The sequence below is a fragment of the Lissotriton vulgaris genome, chromosome 1_1 (assembly GCF_964263255.1).
Source record: "Lissotriton vulgaris chromosome 1_1, aLisVul1.2, whole genome shotgun sequence".
NCBI lineage: Eukaryota > Metazoa > Chordata > Amphibia > Caudata > Salamandridae > Lissotriton > Lissotriton vulgaris.
The window spans coordinates 958,235,836-958,256,308 of NC_141685.1; the positions used below are offsets into that span (position 1 = coordinate 958,235,836).

General features: G+C 42.3%; 1 protein-coding gene across 4 annotated transcripts in view; it reads left to right on the forward strand.

Moving 5' to 3' along the window:
• The window catches only part of TNS2 (tensin 2), a 387,080-nt gene that overhangs the window by 195,197 nt on the left and 171,410 nt on the right, over positions 1 to 20,473 (forward strand). For all 4 annotated transcript variants that reach the window (XM_086959724.1, XM_086959742.1, XM_086959733.1 and 1 more), the window contains 3 exons: positions 4,901 to 5,013; positions 13,786 to 13,846; positions 16,108 to 16,198. In XM_086959724.1, the coding sequence (XP_086815850.1) occupies positions 4,901 to 5,013; positions 13,786 to 13,846; positions 16,108 to 16,198 (265 nt within the window). The remainder of the gene's footprint in view (positions 1 to 4,900; positions 5,014 to 13,785; positions 13,847 to 16,107; positions 16,199 to 20,473) is intronic.

Genomic DNA, 20,473 nt, shown 5'->3' on the forward strand with positions numbered 1-20,473 from the left:
AAAAATAGATGAAGCCAGGATCAGCAGTAGGATTTTCGTGCTGCTGTCTGATTGCTCACTTTCCACAAGCCCTTGGGTGAATTATGTGTGCTGTCAAGCTTTCATATTCAGACATATCAAGCTCTTATTCTGTGTAGCCTTTGCTGTTTGTTGTTGGCAAGGGACGGGGCAGTGGGCATCCTAACAGGAGAGGGTCATGTCAGGTGCCACACGAGGCCTCTCTGAAATATGCCTTAACTGCACTGCTCACCCCTTGGTGGTAAAATGTTGTTCTGCTGTCTGTGACTAAAGATTATGTCTAACAGGGGTTTATGGTAATTGGCGTAGCATTGTTCCATGATCTCGCTGAAACAATATGCCTCCTGTGCAGATACCTTCCTGCCATCTCTTGCTCTTCCATGATGAAATCCTAATATAGACCTTGAATTTGCTCTGTACACAAGACTCATCGCTTTGTGCACTATCTTGTTAGAATTTTCACAATATTCGTTGCTCCTTGGGGCGTGTCTTAGTTATAAAATGCTTCATAATTGTATAATATTTTAGACCGTCTTAAACTGTGAATAGGTAAAAATGCTAATAATTCACAATCATTCAACCTGTTGCTGTAAGGAAGGGTCACCGCTCCAAGGCTCTGGAATGATAATTTAGAGGTGCTGCTATGGCTGAGAGCAGGAGACTTGTACTACTAAATAATACACTGCTGTATGCATACATGTCCATGCCAATAGACCCAATTCAGGCTGTCTCCCTCTTGAAATTGCGTCTGCTTCAAAAGGCGTTTTTAAAAATAAATTTAAATTGTACAAATTGCTTGGGGGTCCCCGGCTTCCAGTGGGGGGTCCTCAGGAGCCAAAAGTTTGGGAACCACTGCTTTAGTAAATGCCACCCTCCAAATGTATGAACTTTCCCAAATGTTTGTTAGATTGGAGTTGGAATATTACCATAGTAAATCTGCCCCACCCCCAGTGTATGTACTTTTCCCAATGTTTAGTACACTGGCGATAGAATCTGACCCTCCACCCTCCCCTTCCCAAATGTAGGCACTTTATCCAATGTCTGTTAGACTGGTGTTAGATTGGGATATTAAACGCCCTGATGTATGTATTTTCCGTAAAAGCCTTTTGGATTGGACTTACAATAGTACATGTTTATTCCCCTACCCAAAATGTATGTATTTTTACTGTTGTTTATAGGATTGAGCTTGCAATAAATAGTGTCTTTTGTTTTTTCTTTTAAAATATTTTTTTAATTGGAGTTTAGTTACTTTATTTCTTTCAATATTTTTGATAAAGATTGTGAGTGCATTTCATTTAAAATTATATAGTTTTAATATTTTTAAAGGTAAGTACTTTATTATCGTAATATTAGTTTTAGTAACTCGTTTAAAAATACACTTTTAATGGTTCTATAAGTATATATGTGGCATAAGTTTTTTAAATTAAAAATAATTCTGCATGTTTGTTTTTTATTATATAATAGATATTAGTAATATTTTTATTTACAAATTATATGCATTTGTTTAATACATACATTTTAAGTTATAATTTATTTTAAGTTGCTTCTGACTCGCAGTGTCAGTCTCCAGCACTCTTTTGCTCCGAGGGAATGCAGAAGATAAGGCGGACAAGTCCACAAATGTGTACTACCATCTAGTGGGCACTGGCACAATGGCACATTATATATATATATATATATATATATATATATATATATATAATGTGTATATATATATATATATATATAACGAAAACGCCATTCACCACCAGTTCTTTTCCGAAAGGAATAACAAGAGTAAGCCCAATTTTTCGTGCTAGTTCTTCTGTGATTTATTATTCAATTACACCAGCCATCCGTCATAACGCGTTTCACCTCTCAAACGAGGCTTGATCACATGAGTGAGATGAAACAAAAGAGGGTCTTAAATACTTCCAAATGTAGGCGCGGCATATCATGCTTAATTAAAGTGAGCAATGCATATGTTTCTTGTCATTTTAAATCAGAATTGAGGGCAAGTGCCCAATATCTTCAATCCTACATGTCTAATTTCATACATGTAGGTTCCTTCCCACTCTATGTACGTGTGTATATATATATATATATATATATATATATATGTACACATTTACATATGTATATATATATATATATATATCCAAAGAAGAAGCACTGGGTCCTGCTGGGATTCTTCTCCCGGGCCAGGTGGCGCAAAGAAATCGGCGGACCACAGAGAGCCGATATCATATAATCCAAGGATCGCCTCACGGCAACAAACATATGCGCACTCAGGAATCCATATTTAGCATCAAAGGTTTATTCACAGGTTAACACGCTACGCGTTTCGACACCAATGTGTCTTGATCACACGTGAACCACCCTGCTCGGTGTGGTTAGTTATGCATAACAAAAAACATAGAAGAGGTGACCAACATTTTTACGGCGCCATGTCCTTTACACAAACGGAGTGCACATCTAGGTGAATTAAAGTCCGACTTTCATACAAGTGAAGGTGTCTTTCATCCAGTTAAAAGGAAAAGGTCAGGTGGACCGTGAGGTGACTGTGGTGGAAATGACTTCTCATTCTCATTTTCCTAAGGGAAACACACAAAAAACAGCTGTTAAAATCTCTAAATAAAATCAAGATTATCAAGAGTTATAACATATTTTCAGTTATGTCACACATAAATCAATCTAAACATTCTGCTATGATTATTAGAACCTGTTTCTATACAACTGGCATCTCATGTATTTGTGGCTGGGGTAGGATTAAATTAGATTTAATTAGAGGGTAGATGGAATCTTCATCCCTCATGGAGGTGTGTGGCCAGCTCCTCATCGAGGTTATGCCCCCCAGGAAATTTCGTTTCGAGCTCCATGATCCATTTCGACTCTTTCTTCCTGAGAGCCAATTCCCTGTTTCCACCCCTTCTGCCCATATTAACCTGTTCAATGGCATAATACCTAAGAAAGGAGTTGTTGGATTGGTGGAACTCTTGGAAGTGGCGCACAATAGGGTATCTAACATCAGCGTGTGTTATTGCTCTAAGATGTTCCTGTACCCTTTTCTTGGCCATGCACGTCGTACTTCCTACATATCGGAGTTTACACGGGCATTCTAGGACATACACCACAAAATTGGTGTTACAAGTTAGAAACTGTTTAATAGGTCTGGCTTCCTTTTTGCCTGGAATCTCGATATTTTTCACCATTACGCTAGATTTACAGGCTTTACAGTGGCCACAAGGGTAAAAACCCTTAAGGCCCTGTATATGTTGTTTTTTAGCTGTGATGTCACCTTTTACCAGGATATCACGGAGGTTTCTACCCCTTCTATAGGTGATAAGAGGTCTATCATTCAAAAGGGGACCCACTGTATTGTCTGATTTCAAGATATTCCAATTATCGGCTAGAATTTTTCTGACCTTATTGGACTTACAATTGTAGGTGGTGATGACCCTAGTTTCGTTGATGGAGTCTTTATCTTTGTCTTTTGGTTTCAGAGTGTCAGCCCTGTCTACTCCTTTGACTTTAGAGACAGCTTTGGACAGAACACCCTCCGGGTATCCTCTCTCTCTGAATCTTTTAAGTATTACCTCTTCCTCCTTTTTGTATCCTTCATTGGTGCTGCAGTTTCTTCTCGCTCTCAGGAGCTCTCCATATGGAATACTCCACTTTAAAGGATATGGATGCGCACTGAGAGCGTGGAGCAAACTGTTGCCGGCCGTATCCTTTCTATGGAGTGTGGAAGTGAGTTTACCTTCCGCTACAAAGTTCTCTTGAAAGACTGGTTTATAGCTAAACCCGATCTAAATCCTAGGCACTACACCAGATTTAGAGTTAAATGTAGTTTAATTGCAATTTGCCTGATCCATTTGCAATATATTGTGATACGTTATGGCAATGCTTCTGATATAACTGAACAATAGCGCGGGGTTCCCCATTCCAAGATGGCGGTTCCGTTTGTGTAAAGGACATGGCGCTGTAAAAATGTTGGTCACCTCTTCTATGTTTTTTGTTATGCATAACTAACCACACCGGGCAGGGTGGTTCACGTGTGATCAAGACACATTGGTGTCGAAACGCGTAGCGTGTTAACCTGTGAATAAACCTTTGATGCTAAATATGGATTCCTGAGTGCGCATATGTTTGTTGCCGTGAGGCGATATTTGGATTATATATATATATATATATATATATGTATATACTCACATATGTAATGTTGATATTTAGGTCGCCAATGTTTTTGAAGTTAATATTCTTGTATTTATATTACAAGTGTGTAAAGGCGATATCTTGTTCCTTGATATTGTTTCAGTGGTATTTTTGTATCAATATATTTTCGTGGTCGTTATTCTATCATGCAACCATTCTCACATACCTGTACTTTCAACAAACTCTTTTTAGTTTCTAATCTCTTACCCTTTCTAATCTGACTCAACATTGGCTACTGTGTTTACACTTCCGTCTGCTAGTGTCTGCCACATCTGTACAGCGTAACATTCTGGTTCTCTTGTCACTTTTCTCTTGCCTGCCAGTAATTCCTCTGTCACCACTCTCTCCACTCTCAATTCTTTCTACTACCTGTACTCTCTTGCCTCCCTGTAATAACTCTCTTGTCTTTACTCTCTTCTCTTTACTCTCCTCTCACCCAGGATTCTCTCTGCTTGCTAAACTCCGTCTGCCAGTCCCACACTCCTCAGTCTTTACTCTTATCTGCCTGCACTTTTTACTTCTCTCTATTCAATTAATCAATCATTTATAAAGCACGGCAAATCACCCATGAGAGTCTCAAGGCACTGTACTAAGTCTCCAGCTTGCATTTTCTCTTCTGTATTCTCACTCTCACTACCTTGTATGCTGGAATCAATAGGTCACCTATCAACACTCTCATCCCTTCCAGGTACATTACCTACTTCAGTGGGCTCCTTTCGGGCACCATGAAGATGAACAGTCAGACCCTCTTCCTGCACCATGTTCTGATTCCCAACATCCCAGACTTTGAGGCCTTTGGAGGTAAGTGATGGCATCACAGAGGGCCCTGGGACCCGAGGGTGGAAAGAAGGCACCGATCCCTTACTTCTCCCTTTCCACACTGAGATTGTTCTATCACACTGAGGAGATGGATGTGGTAATTCGTAACTGGCTTACCTTCTCCTAGTCAGCAGATGGTCAAGACATCTCAGCTTCTATTGTGACATTACGTAATGGTCCCAGCTCTCATTTACACATAACTAGAAAGCGAAAGAGACAGGGAACAATAGTGTACTTGTCACAATCTGACTTGAAGGTCCTGATGGATACTTAAGACTTGGGGCCCTATTACGAATCTGGCGGTCCACGGACAGCCAGACTCGTGGGCCGTAGAGGTGTGGGGCCAGCCACTGCCGCACTGGTGGTCTGACCGCTGTATTATAAGTTTGGCGGTCAGACCACATTCCCTGGTGGTGGTGCGGCAGTCAGGGTGCTGCTGTAGCACCGCCATGCATATTTTGAGTTTCTCAACCGCCAGCCTTATACGGTGGTCAGCACCGCCATGTAAAAACTGGCAGTGGGGAAATGAAGGGGGCCCTACAGATCCCACCTTGCCCCATACAGTTAGATGCATACAGGGGGGCACATTTTTGTGCCCCCCTGTGTGCAAGCATCCCCACCCCACAGTTCCAGCACGGCATGGACTTTATAGTCCATGCCGTGCTGGAACGCAATGTGGCGGTCCCATGGCAGGGCAGTTTTAACCACTTGGCTGCTAGGCGTTTCCCCCCCCCTGTGCTGGAAAATGCACTTTTAGTGGCACCACTGAGCTCGTCATCAGCACACGACACCCGTGGGTGATGACGAGCTGAGCTCGTCATCAGCATCGAAGGGGTTAAAGGATCATTGAGCCTTTTTCCTGCACCGCCACGGGACCGCCATGCTGTCTGCCCACCAGATAACAGTTTGTATCGTAATCAGGTGGGAGGGCAGGGTTCGGCGGTGAAGGAACGGTGCGGTGATGAAACACACGACCAAACTCATAATGAGGCCCTTGATATTCTCCTAAACCATGGTATATTCTTTGTCTGAAAATTACAAAGCCTTTAAAAATCAACCACAATGACTGAGGATATTTGGCAATGCCAGAAGAGTTGTATTGTTTGATTAATGGATTACCAATGGGTCTGTACTGCTCTTGCAATTCGCTCATTATAATACATCATAAATCACTGTGGCAGTATTAGAACGGCACCTTCGGCACAGATGGAGTGTCTATAGTATCTATTCCTAATGGAATCCATTGGACTTTTGAATTTGGTGTCTTTTTCGACAAAATCTGTTAGTGACCTTTTGAATAATGCTCCACGGAGTTGACCATCTTGGCCTCCTGTCTATCTAATGGGAGATCATATTAAATAGCTTTGGGCAAATTATAGAAACTGTGGGCAATGAGGTTCCTAAAATGGGCACAACCCTGGTTTTCCTCAAATTGTACTCCATACGTAGCCACTGAATCCTGTTGATTGTTTTGAGTGTTTCATTGTCAAAGAGGGTAAGAATTGCAGCCACACATATGTAAGAGTGACAAGATCCAGTCACTCCTACAGTGTACAGGTTTTGCACATTCTTTGACCTTCCAGCCATTGCTTTGTTTGGTCCAGCCCCTCCAACTATTGCCAGAAAAAATCATTCCCATTGGATCAGGCCAGAGGAGTATTTCAGTGTCACAGTTAGATAGTAACTTTTAGACGTGTTAATCCACCCGCCTACAGTGCAGTGCTTGGACAATTAAGTGAAACGCTCATTCACTGGAATGGAAGTACATGTGATAGAGCGCGCAGGTCGCCCGACTCTTAGTTTTACCAGATTTCACGCACTTGGGCCCATGACGTGTTTAATGACAGTATTTTTACGAATCAGGCTAGTTTACACACCACCATCAGTAATTCTATGTGTTTTCTTTATCACTACTACTTATGTACCTGACTTACCACAGGCACATATTCTCCTGATGAATCAGGAGCTAGCAGTGGACAAGAGATAAAATAATCATAAATACCTTTATATTCAATAATACTTTTATGATTATCTAATGACCACAGACACCTGGAGGGTTTTAAAATTTTTATATAGTAGATAAAATTCAGAGTGACAGGAGTATAAGACAAATACAGATCAAAACATCAATCATCAAGATTACAACTATAATATAGCTATAATGAGGGCAAGCACCATTGAGTGCGAGTGGGACTCTACTGGGCAAAGGTAACAGGGAACATGCTATTCAGTTTCAGGCTTATACTATGGTAGGTAAGTTAAAACACATTAGTCAGTGAATTTCTAAAGACCTATAAGTGATAAAACTGATCTTGGTCTAATTGCTAATTCAAACCTAGATTCTAAACACAAATGAATATTAGATCACGCTAATTAAGTAAAACAGTTTCAATAATGTTCTACAGGTAGGGGAAAAATGGAACACAACTAATAAACAGTTTGCATATATGACATTGGAGATGACAGAGAGAATATCATGGGCATAGAGGCTTTATTAAAAGAGTAGGAGGAAGGAGAATAGATAGACAAACACCCACACTATACTTACCTAAGACAGGAATGAGGACTAACCCTGGCCACGGGTCAGCTTTGGGAAAGGCGAGGACAAGGACCCTCAAGGACTTAGGATGTCAGTAGGTGAGCAGGTACAGCTCACGGACAATCAGGACAGGATACCCCTCAGGATTTGGGTCAGGACTGGGCTCACCAAAGGGCACGACCAACACCTGCTGCTTCGGACGCAATGCCTGCGCTACTCCCTTTCTGCACGGAATCCGCCAGTAACCCCGATGGGGTTCTCGAATCTCCCAGCAAAGTGCTTCGCCAGCATTTAAGACTATTTCCACCCCTTGGAGTTTGTGTTCCCCACTCCCAGGCCCACAGATACGCGGTACATGAAAAGTATGCAAAAACAAATTAGAAACACAGAAAAAATGAATACACTGTACACCATGATAAGCTACACTACACCCCTTACTTTATAATAACTATAGCGGTTAGAAGTTATGCAGAAATAGACAGCTGTGCAAGAGCAGCAAGGGCAAGCAGAGAGCGTGTTTAAAGACAAGCGGCCATTTTAGCAATAATGCGTATGAGCGAAAATATCCCCCCAAAACTGCGAGTGCGTCACATCACATGGGTATGACCGACGCATGCGCAGACTGGATTTCTGCGAAGCAGCGATGCTGTAGTATGCAAGCCTCATTAGGATTAATAGACACATAGGCAAGCATCTCTGGGACACCCGCGTGTACTGAAAAAGTGCGATATTAATGACAAACGGGATTGGTTAATACTATTACAGGTTAACGAGGTTCATGAATTTGAGCAAGTCGCTTTACGTGCGAATCCTTGCTCCATCAATGTTCCTAAAAGGGTTTCCACACTCCGGATGATACTTACTACACCAAAGATAATTTTACACCTAACGGTGACTTTGCACCTAAATGTGATTTTTGCCTCTAAGGGCCATATGTAGGTGGCCAAATACCGGTCGGTAACGGCCGATTTCGGCCGTTACCGACTGGTATTCGTAATTCCAGATGTAGGGGGCCTGAAAATTACCGATTCTGTATATTTACCGAATCGGTAATTTTACCGAATCGGTAAAGTACCGAATCGGTAAATGTACAGAATCGGTAATTTGGGATGTAGGTGGCACTGGAAACAGTGCCACAGGCCCTTAGAAATTCGTTATTTACCATGAAATACAATGGCATGGTAAATAACGAATTTCTGTGTACATGCACATCTGTGCATGTACACCTGTGCCATGTGGCACACATACATGCCCTAAGGGCATGTATGTGTGTCACATTGCACACAAGCCAAAATCAGGGGTGCAACAGGGTGTCAAAGTGACACCCTGTCCCCCTTGACAAATCGGTAAAATTACCGAATCGGTATTTACCGATTCGGTAATTGCCATTGATTCCTATGGGCCTCAAGGCCCATAGGAATCAATGGCAATTACCGAATCGGTAAATACCGATTCGGTAATTACCGCATATTACCGATTCGGTAATATTTACAGAATAATTACCTACATGGCATTTACCGAATTGTAAATACCGAATCGGTAAAATTTGGTATTTACGATTCGGTAAATGCCATTTACCTACATATGGCCCTATATGTTATACACAAACTGCTTATTTTGTACCAAGGCTGGTGACTTTACACTTGAATGTTTTGTCGTTGGGTTAAACTCCGGGTGAGCCCTGCCATGAAGAGGTAATGCTGAACATGCCTTAAGTTAGCGAAGGGGGTTAAGACCTCTTTGGGCTGGTGTGAACCATACACAAGGGTTGTAGTGCTGAATGTACTTTGCTTCCCTCTTCAAATATGTGGTCCTTCTGGGAGTGTGTGAGCCACATGCTGGCCTTGTAATGCTGAACATACTTTACTTCTGCTTACTAGTTCTATCTCCTTTGAGCTGGTGTGAGTGTGCACTGGACTTGTAAATCTGGAATTGGACTGCTTTCCTTTGCAGACTATAGCTACATTATGTACTGGTGTGAGCCTTGCCAATCAGGTGATAATGTTGAACATGCAGTAGTTTATCCTATGGGATTGAAGCCTCTTTTGTGTAGGTGTGAACCATACCCTAGGCTTGTAAGGCTGAATGCACTTTCCTTTTCCCTACAGAAACTTCCCTTTAGAAACTTTCTCTCTGGAAAGTTGTTTGCTATTTTCCCACTTCTTTTTAGAAGAGGTAGGTGTGTTTTTAATCAAGACCTTTTCAGGACTTTCAGACAGTTGTGGTTTTACTGGTTTCCCACCCAAACTGTCTCTGCCTAATTCTTCATAGGATTTTTCAATTATTCTGGCTAGTTCTTGTAGTTGTTCTGTTACATCAAATTCCCTCAACTTCTGGCGGAACGCCACTGATGCTGCTTCTCCTTTAATATTAGCTAATATGTTTGTTGAGACCTGTTTGAAATCTTTCAGTCGTTTCATACCTAAATTTAGAGCAGGCTCCGCCCCGTATTCGTTTTGAATCTGTTTCAGGACGTCAGGTATTACCGCCATAGACGGATCGCCATGTATTTTAGTGTAGTTTGCAGCGAAGACTGTACCCCAAGTGGTGCAGTCCTCCAGGTGTGGTGTGATACCCGTTGGTAAACAGATTGTTAAAATTCAGTGTTTCTCATGAGGGCTAGTATTAGGAAATACTGCTTCAATTTGAGTAATATTCAGAGCTATCCAGAACGGAATTTGTTCACGTTTTGCAGGTAATTTACCCATGACTGTGTGTAGAGTCTGTGGAATAATTTTTTGTGTATTCCCCTGTTGAGAGGTTTGTTGTGGAATAATTATTGGAGGTTTGACTGTGAGAGTCCCCATGACATATTGGACCAATTGTCTGTAGATTTTTGATTAACTCTGAGTTGAGTAAGTAACTCTATATCTGTTAAGTCTTCGATTTCAGGATGAGGTGTGCAACCTGCTAAAATCGGCCATGTTGCTCCTGGTCTACCTAGTGGACTGAGCCTGGTAATGTGATTTAAATGTTTTAGGGTGCCTTTAAACCAGAGCTCATATTCCTGGTACGTGAGTGCAATTTCAATATACTCGAAAGGAATATATTCATCCGGTGGATCATCTTCTTTGTAGAAGTGAAACAAGCGTGTTACTGCATTTGATTCTGGGAATACTATCCATAAATAAAATACCTCTGTCTGGTGATATTCAGGTGCCTCTATTACAAAAACTGCTCTACCACCTCTTGATGATAGGCCATGTTTTATACGTTTTATAGTGTTGGCGTTCCTTAAATTTGGAGGAACTATTACAGCATTTGCATCGGTTTCAGTAAAACCTGTTATGTTAAAAGCTGGTCCGGAGTCATCGCCTGTAGCTCCACCGGTTTCAGTGTTATCCCCGTTTAGGGACATTTTTGTTTAATGAAAACTGCAGAGCAAGTTTCAAGGGAAAAAAGATAAGGTGTACAATACTTTGGAACACTGTATCCTTCAACGTTGAACAAACCAAAAAGCGAATACATAGGATTTTTCGTCCTACTCAGCTATGGCGGATTTTATCCCTTACCCACTCCAGACATCTATTGGAGTATTATGAGTATAGTGGTCTCTGAGAAAAGCACAACTGAGTTACTTTAGTATCTAGCGTTAAATTAGTGCCTTACCAAACCGTTGGGCGCCATGTAGTGTAGTTCCTATATCCCTAATAGGCTCAGCACATTGGAATAATATACAGTATAGTTTTGACATAGGACTGAGGTCAGTATGTCTCTATCGAGTACATTAAACTTAATTGTGTGTGCCAGCTACCTCAGAGGTCACTAGAAACTTTCTTGAATGAACAAGAATGGATTAGTCTCTGACAACCGCATAAATATGACAACTTTGTTTCCCTTAGAGTCGGAACAATATCTTCAGAGTCGTGGAAACAATAGATAACCATTTCACTCAGTCAATCGTGCATGCTGTGTTTCTACAGAGTTGCACAGAAATTGAGAGATGGGCGTTTCAATAAAAAGGGTTTATTGAACAGTCTTCTTTCTCATGCAAGAGATATGAACTACTACAATTGTTAGACAGACTGTGAAGTATAATGCGCACACTGCAAACAGTAATATAAAATAATACTTTTAATAGCATGATCTGTTACTATGACATATATACAAATACATACATAAATAACACAGGCTAAATACTCAACTGGTGCTTCTAAAATGAGCCTACCCCAATGTACCAAACCTAAGTCTAGTATGAGGGAAGAAGTAGGTGCTGCATTAGCTATAGTTTAGTTGCACCAAGAATTGCCAAAGGTTTCTCTAGGTTCTAATCACATCCATACCTTAGAATGAGAGAGGTTGATATCTCTTTCCCAGGTCTTGATTCTCTAACACCCCGCAAGGGGAGTCAGAAACACTGACTGGATTCGCTGTGCTGGATTCTCGGCAGGGAGGATGACAGCGTCTGGTCAGTGCGTCAGTTGGGGAGATGACTTCCTTCAGGACTTGCTGAGGCGAGCCGCGTCGTACAAGTAGGTAGCCGAACCGCACCGTGCCTTGCCATAGCAAGTGAAGGTATATTTATACCTCGAAGGTGCTTAGGAATGCCAGTATTGACATAGAAGTCGGGCATATGTACGTCATGAATGAACCCCTAAGGAATAGATGTTTATGCATAATAAATGAGTTCTTGGAGAAATCAATATTCAAGCAAGGGGAAGTCCTAAAGGCTTAAGAGTCTGGTTTTCCAGGAACTCGTTGTGACGTAGATGAACGGATGCAAGTAGCCATGCCTGTATTTGGGTAGCATGGACTTTGCCTAAATAAGGACTGGATTTCTATGCCTTTATAAGGGCAATGTGAACTGTACCTATATAAGGGCATGAATCGGGAAATTCATACGGAATCTAAATCGATACACAACACCCCTGGCCCTTCTGAGATGGTATGAGCCATGTATAGGCCTTGTTTTGCGGAAAAGCCTTTTTTTTACGTACAGAGTCCCAGCCCCTTTTGAGCTGGTGTGAGCTTACACTAGGCTTGTACGCTGAAATCAGTTTACTTTCCTCATCAGAATACTGTTGCATTGTATGGGGTGTGAGCCCTGCCTGGGATGGTAATGTTGAACATACTTTCCTTTCCCCTATGGAGTCCCAGCCCATCTGAGCAAGTGTGAGTCATGCCTTGGCATTGTAATGCTGAACATTCTTTACTATAGCCTATGGGATTCAGGCCTGTTTTGGCCTGGTGTGAACCATACATTCTGGTTATGATGTTGAACGTATTTCCTTTCCAGTCCAGGTTCCCGGAGATTCACAGCTTGTTTGAGGCCTTGTAATTCTTAACAAGCTTTTTCTTTGTCTTACTGAATCTCAGCTCCTTCTGAGCTGGTGAGAGCTTGCACTTGGCTTGTAAGCTGAAACTGGTTTACTTTCCTCTGCAGAAAACTGATTAATTATGTCAGAGTATTTTTGTCTCTACCCTGGGGTAATTGTGGGCATTCTTTATTTAACTTGTGTAATACATGCCTCTATGGGGCTGGTGATGAATTATACACTCAGATGGTAAGGCTGAACGTGTTTCCTTTCCTGTGTAGAGACCAGGCCATTCAAGGTGTGTATGAGGCATGTGATTGTAATTCTGAACTAACTTGCCCACCACTTCTTTCTGACATGGTGTGGGTTTGAGCTTGTAATATAATTAAGGCTCCCAATTTTCTGCTCCAACTGATTTTTACAGATACAGACAGAAAACAGTGTGTTTCCATTCTGGATTTATTGGAAAAATACTGAAAATAGAGCCCCGTTTCAGTGACTCCTCCTTGTGGTAGTTCATGAATGCCCAGCCAATAGTGGTGCAGATTGAGAGCATATGTAATTTAAAAAACTCATTAAATTTCCTTAAATAACTGCATATCTTAACAGATGTTTGTGCTATTATGCAAATATTCTCACGCAACTTTAGTTTATTTAAAAAAAAAAAAAAAAAGAGTGCACATGTATTGGTTAAATAAATGCGGACATATATACGAGAGACTGCTTCGTCTATCCACAAAACACCAAATAAATATGGATAAATACAGATAAAATATCCCAAAAATAAATATGGATAAATACAGACGGAAATGTTCAAAAAATAGATACCGAAAACCAGGTGCCCCAAATATAATGCTGAACAGTCAGAGCTTCTCCGTGCAGTATCCGTGGTTTGTTTGAGTGGGTGTGAGACATTTACTGTCCATGTCATTTTGAACTTGCTTTACTTTGTTCCCACAGGGTTCCGGCCCTTTCTGAAGATCTACCAGTCCATGCAGCTGGTCTACACGTCTGGAATCTAGTGAGTGACCCGACGGACTGTCATATCCACCGTTTCCTGTTTGTTTACTTTATCGCAAATCCATACAGCTGCGGTCCATACAGGTAAGAGCGGTGGGGCCGGGTGAGGGGGGATTTCGATGGACGATGACCAGGAAAAATTAAATAAATAATTATTTTGCCCTGGTCATCGTCCGTCGAAATGCCCCCTCACCCGGTCCCACCACCCATCCACACTTACCTGTACGGGCCGCGGCTGAATCCCTAACTTAAAAACTATTTGAAATTCGTTAGACAGATTATGTTTGGGCCTTCTATGAGGGGCCCATGTTTCTGAACATCGGCAGCATCTTCATTGGCTCACTGTTTTGAAACAGGTGCAATTTAACACTCCCTTGTCTACCACAAGGCCATTTATAGCCGCAGGCCTTTCTTCATCCACAGACCTACGTTCCCTCCAAATCCTAATGATCTGGCATCTCTAGTCTTCTGGTGGTGCACAAAATGTGTAAAATGCAAGCGGGTGGCAGTTGCTTTGCCCACCATGCAGCCGCCCTGGAGAGCTCTGCCATGCAAACTACATACTGTACTAGTCATCCGGCCTTCAGGAGAGCTCTGCAAACCGGGCAGTTTTTATGATATTTGATATTACTAACATCAGGTCAGTCTCTGTTGACTGTTTAGCCCCAGGACACTATTTTGGGTAATCTTGCACTTTATAAAGCCTATGATAAAGTAATAATAATAATTAAATAATTGTATCTCACACTGACTGAACAGCAGACCTGTCCCTCCGTTGCAATCTTGCCTTATTTTTCTGTCAGTGCTCCAGGAAGTTTCACACTTGTCCTGAGATGTCCTTCTTGACAGCTGCCTAGATGCAATGATTGTTGATGGCGCCTTGCACTTGTGACAGTCATGTGCTTTAAACAGTCATAGATTTGCTCTGAGCATGAGCTGATGAGCTGCGTGTTCCTGTTGAACATCATGCACCAGTGATTCTGGACTTTCCAAAAACAATCTATGGCAAATTATGCCAGTTACTTTTTAAGCTTGCTATGGTTTCCAGTTACTCTTGTACTTTGGTGAAGACAGTGTTTTTTCGTATTTGTACTCTGGTACAAACATTTCTTAGATGATGAGTGTATACAAGTATGACCCATCTGCTGTTTCGTGGGCACTCGCTGGTGAGCAGTCATTGGTAAGAACTGGGCATTAGTGAGACTGGTGATGAGGGGTGGTGAAGGGCTTTCTTTGCAGTACGATTCTGGCCGTTGAGAAGCTTTCTGTGATAAGGACTGTGGGTTAGTGAGATGCATTTTCTGGTGAACAGTGGTAGTTGTGGCAATCTTTCTCTGGTAAGAACCATTCTATAGTGAACACGGGTGTCAAGGAGATTTCTCCGTTGGTCAGTGGAACTGTCTCTGGTGACAAATGCTGGGAAGGAGCTTCCTGGTGTGCAGTGATAATGAGAAGCTTTCTCTGGCACAGAAAGATGGCGAGCAGCATTCTCTAGTGAAAAGTGGTGGTGCGAAGCATTCTTCTGGCGAATATTAGGGTTGACGAGCTCGGGCTATTGAGAAGCATTCTCTAGTGGGAAACATGCAAGTCTGACACGCATTTTCTTATTTGAAATTATGAGGTACTGAGAGGCATATTCTGGTCATGGAGCGGTGACATGCAATCATACATAAGAATCATAGAGTCGGAGGAAGGATACACCAGTGAGAGATATTAAGTGGCAGTAATTGTGCATCTGTGAGACACATTCTCTGGTGCGAAGTATGCACCAATGGCAGGTGAGCAATGATCACAAGCATGTGATGGTAAGACATACTCATCGTGGACAAGCCTGCGCTTACGAGAAGGAAGCCCTAGCGAGACGTTTTCATAGGGCTGAGTTGTGTGTCTGTATGTGTTAGGGAGCCATGCACACTGCTCGCAAGAATGCCCTGATGGGTATGAACTATTGCAGTTGGGGTCCAGCATCGTTCCAGCATTGATGAATCTAAGCCACATTTTCAGGATGACCACTGACTACATAAATGAGTTCCATTTGACTTCACTGTATATACATATATCTAGATAATCAGGTGTGGATCGTGACCTCATGGACCTACGTTGGACATCCCTGAACTAGTGACAACTATTGAGAAACAAGTTCTGATGTGAAGTTTTTGCTGTTCCTTTAGTGACAGACTTGTGTGGAGGAGACTAGTACCTTGGTTCAGTTGTATAAAACTTACATGACTCTTTCACAGTCTTTTCCTTTCTTTCCTTCAGCGTCTCTTTCGGGGACCAAGGGGCTGGGTCCGTAAAGCCAAGACTCGGTGTTTCTTTGGAGCCTGCCCTGCTGCTGAAGGGGGACATTCTGGTGAGGGACAGCCGTGTGGTGTGTGATGCTTGAATGAAAAAGGTAGTGGTGGGCCAGCTGTAGGCAGGTGTGCCAAGGGTAATGGGGTGGCTAAACAATATATGGCCTAGAGGGAGGGGAATTCGACCTACATCAACTGGGCACTCAAGAGGAGGTGATAACTATAGCTAAGGGCATGCTAATTTACCTTCATAAATGTGTTTTTTATGTTGTGTGTGTAGGTGTATCCTCAGGAGTTGTGTGTGTGTGAATAAGAACATTTTAAAGTGGTGCGAGATTATTGAATAGGCATCTCCTTGTGAGTGAGAATATCTTCAAGAGTTGTGTGTCTTTAAATAGGAGTATCTTCTGAGCATTGAGTACTTGCAGGTGAGAGTTGTGTTTTTGTGGGTGCTAGCTGTGCACGTGTGTCTGAGAACCTTCATGGGGTGTGTGTGTCTGTAATGAGAACCTCTGAGAGTGTTGTGAGATTTACTTGCCGTCTTCTCATGGTATGACAGTAGTGACTAGTTGTTCATGAGTAATTTTCTTCAAGAGACATGCATCTTTAAGAGTATTTTTAAGCGTTGTGTACTTGTTAACAACAGCATCCACAAGTTGTGTGTTTGTGGCTGCGAGTATCCTCACTAGTTGTGCATACGTGGTCCTGAGAATTTTCAAGAGCAGTCTGTATGTAGTTGTGAGTATCTTCAAGAGCTGTCTCTGTGTAGCTGTGAATATCTTCAAGAGCTGTCTCTGTGTAGCTGTGAGTATCTTGAAGAGCAGTCTCTTTGTAGCTGGGAGTATCTACAAGAGCTGTCTCTGAATAGCTGTGAGTATATTAAAGAACTATCTGTGTCGCTGTGAGTATCTTCAAGAGCTGTCTGTGTAGCTGTGAGTATCTTCCAGAGCTGTCTCAGTGTAACTGTGAGTATCTTCAAGAGCTGTCTCAGTGTAGCTGAGTATCTTCAAAAGCAGTCTCCATGTAGCTTTGAGTATCTTCAAGAGCTGTCTCTGTGTAGCTGTGAGTATCTTCCTGAGCTGTCTCTGTGTAGCTGTGAGTATCTTCAAGAGCTGTCTCTGTGTAGCTGTGAGTATCTTCAAGAGCTGTCTCTGTGTAGCTGAGAGTATTGCCAAGAGCAGTCTCTGTGTAGCTGGGAGTATCTTCAAGAGCTGTCTCTGTGTAGCTGAGAGTACCTTCAAGAGCTGTCTCTGTGTAGCTGGGAGTATCTTCAAGAGCTGTCTCTGTGTTGCTGTGAGTATCTTCAAGAGCAGTCTTTGTGTAGCTGTAAGTATCTTCAAGAGCTGTCTCTGTGTAGCTGAGAGTGTCTTCAAGAACTGTCTCTGTGCAGCTGTATCTTCAAAAGCTGTCTCTGTACAGCAGCAAGTATCTTCAAGAACTGTCTCTGTGTTGCTGAGAGTATCTTCAAGAGCATTGAGTACTTGCAGTTGAGAGTTGTGTTTTTGTGGGTGCTTTCTTGTGCACGTGTGAACCTTCATGGGGTGTGAGTGTCTGTAATGAGAACCTCTGAGAGTGTTGTGAGATTTACTTGCCGTCTTCTCAGGGTATGACAGTAGTGACTAGTTGTGTATGAGTAATTTTCCTCAAGAGACATGCGTCTTTAAGAGTATTTTTAAGCGTTGTGTACGTGTTAACAACAGCATCCACAAGTTGTGTGTTTGTGGCTGAAAGTATCCTCACTAGTTGTGCACATGTGGTCCTGAGAATGAACCCATTATTGGGTCTACTGTGGTTCAATTTTACTTGCACATTTCACTGCTGCACTGCATCCATCTCCCATACACTCCACTGTTCATATTTTGTAAAAATAAACAGTTATCTTCTCCTTGAAATGAAAACATTCTCGGGCTCCTCCACCACTAGGATGGAGTCGTAGGCCCTAGAGTCACTAGGTTGACTTTCAGAGGAGGCCCAGATAATGAAGCATGTCACCATGTTGGTGAGTGATGGAATCCGGAAATTTAATGAATATTTCTTTTTGTTCCGGCACATATATATGGCGGTAGAGTTTTTCAAGAGACGTATTTAATGTTCTCGAGTATTTTTTAGACCCGGGGATATTTCTGGTTTGTTTAGTTTGCTTTTTGGGGCTTGATATCCCAGAAGGTCTTTAAATATTGCCGCTGACCCTACCTAAAGTTTTGTGTTATGTATCTGAGAGTATCTTCAAGAACTGTCTCTGTTTAGCTGAGAGTATCTTCAAGAGCTGTCTCTGTAGCTGAGAGTATCTTTAAGAACTGTCTGTAGCTGTGAGTATCTTCAAGAGCTGTCTCTGTGTTGCTGAGAGTATATTTAAGAACTGACTCTGTGTAGATGAGGGTAGCTTCAAGAGCTGTGCTCCTGTGAGTCTGAGTATCTTCAAGAGTTGTCTCTGTGTAGCTGAGAGTATCTTTAAAAACTGTCCCTGTGTAGCTGAGAGTATCTTTAAGAACTGTCCCTGTGTAGCTGAGAGGATCTTTAAGAACTGTCTCTGTGTAGCTGAGAGGATCTTTAAGAACTGTCTCTGTGTAGCTGAGAGTATCTTCAAGAGCTGACTTTGTGTAGCTGTGAGTATCTTCAAGAGCTGTCTCTGTGCATCTGTGAGTATCTTCAAAAGCTGTCTCTGTGTTGCTGAGAGTATCTTCAAGAGCTGTCTCTGTGTTGCTGAGAGTATCTTCAAGAGCTGTCTCTGTGTTGCTGACAGTATCTTCAAGAGCTGTCTCTGTGTAGCTGATAGTATCTTCCAGAGCTGTCTCTGTGTTGCTGAGAGTATCTTCAAGAGCTGTCTCTGTGTAGCTGTGAGTATCTTTGAGAACTATCTGTGTAGCTGTGGGTATCTTCAAGAGCTGTCTCTGTAGCTGTGAGTATCTTCAAGAGCTGTCTCGGTGTAGCTGTGAGTATCTTCAAGAGCTGTCTCTGTGTATCTGAGTATCTTCAAGAGCTTTCTCCCTGTAACTGTGAGTAGCTTCAAGAGCTGTCTCTGTGTAGCTGTGAGTATCTTCAAGAGCTGTCTCTGTGTAGCAGAGTGTCTCTTCAAGAGCTGTCTCCGTGTAGCTGAGAGTATCTTCAAGAGCTGTCTCTGAGTAGCAGAGAGTATCTTCAAGAGCTGTCTCTGTGTAGCTGAGAGTATCTTCAAGAGCTGTCTCTGTGAGTCTGAGTATCTTCAATAGCTGTCTCTGTGTTGCTGAGAGTGTCTTCAAGAGCTGTCAATGTGTAGCTGAGACTATCTTCAAGAGCTGTCTCTGAGTAGCAGAGAGTATCTTCAAGAGCTGTCTCTGTGTAGCTGTGAGTATCTTGAAGAGCAGTCTCTTTGTAGCTGGGAGTATCTACAAGAGCTGTCTCTGAATAGCTGTGAGTATATTAAAGAACTATCTGTGTCGCTGTGAGTATCTTCAAGAGCTGTCTGTGTAGCTGTGAGTATCTTCCAGAGCTGTCTCAGTGTCGCTGTGAGTATCTTCAAGAGCTGTCTCAGTGTAGCTGAGTATCTTCAAAAGCAATCTCCGTGTAGCTTTGAGTATCTTCAAGAGCTGTCTCTGTGTAGCTGAGAGTATCGCCAAGAGCAGTCTCTGTGTAGCTGAGAGTATCTTTAAGAGCTGTCTCCGTGTAGCTGAGAGTACCTTCAAGAGCTGTCTCTGTGTAGCTGGGAGTATCTTCAAGAGCTGTCTCTGTGTTGCTGTGAGTATCTTCAAGAGCAGTCTTTGTGTAGCTGTGAGTATGTTTAAGGGCAGTCTTTTTGTAGCTGGGAGTATCTTCAAGAGATGTCTCTGTGTAGCTGAGAGTATCTTCAAAAACTGTCTGTGTAGTTGTGAGTATCTTCAAATGCTGCCTCTGTGTAGCTGAGAGTATCTTCAAGAGCTGTCTCTGTGTAGCTGAGAGTATCTTCAAGAGCAGTCTTTGTGTAGCTGTGAGTATCTTCAAGAGCTGTCTCTGTGCATCTGTGAGTATCTTCAAGAGCTGTCTCTGTGCAGCTGTGAGTATCTTCAAGGGCTGTCTCTGTGTAGCTGAGAGTATCATCAAGAGCTGTCTCTGTGTTGCTGTGAGTATCTTCATGAGCTGTCTCTGTGTAGCTGTGAGTATCTTCAAGAGCTGTCTCTGTCTAGCTGAGAATATCTTTAAGAACTGTCTCTGTGTAGCTGTATCTTCAATAGCTGTCTCTGTCTAGCTGAGAGTATCTTCAAGAGCTGTCTCTGTGTAGCTGAGAGTATCTTCAAGAGCTGTCTCTGTGAGTCTGAGAATCTTCAAGAGCTGTCTCTGTGTAGCTGAGAGTATCTTCAAGAGCTGTCTCTGTGTCGCTG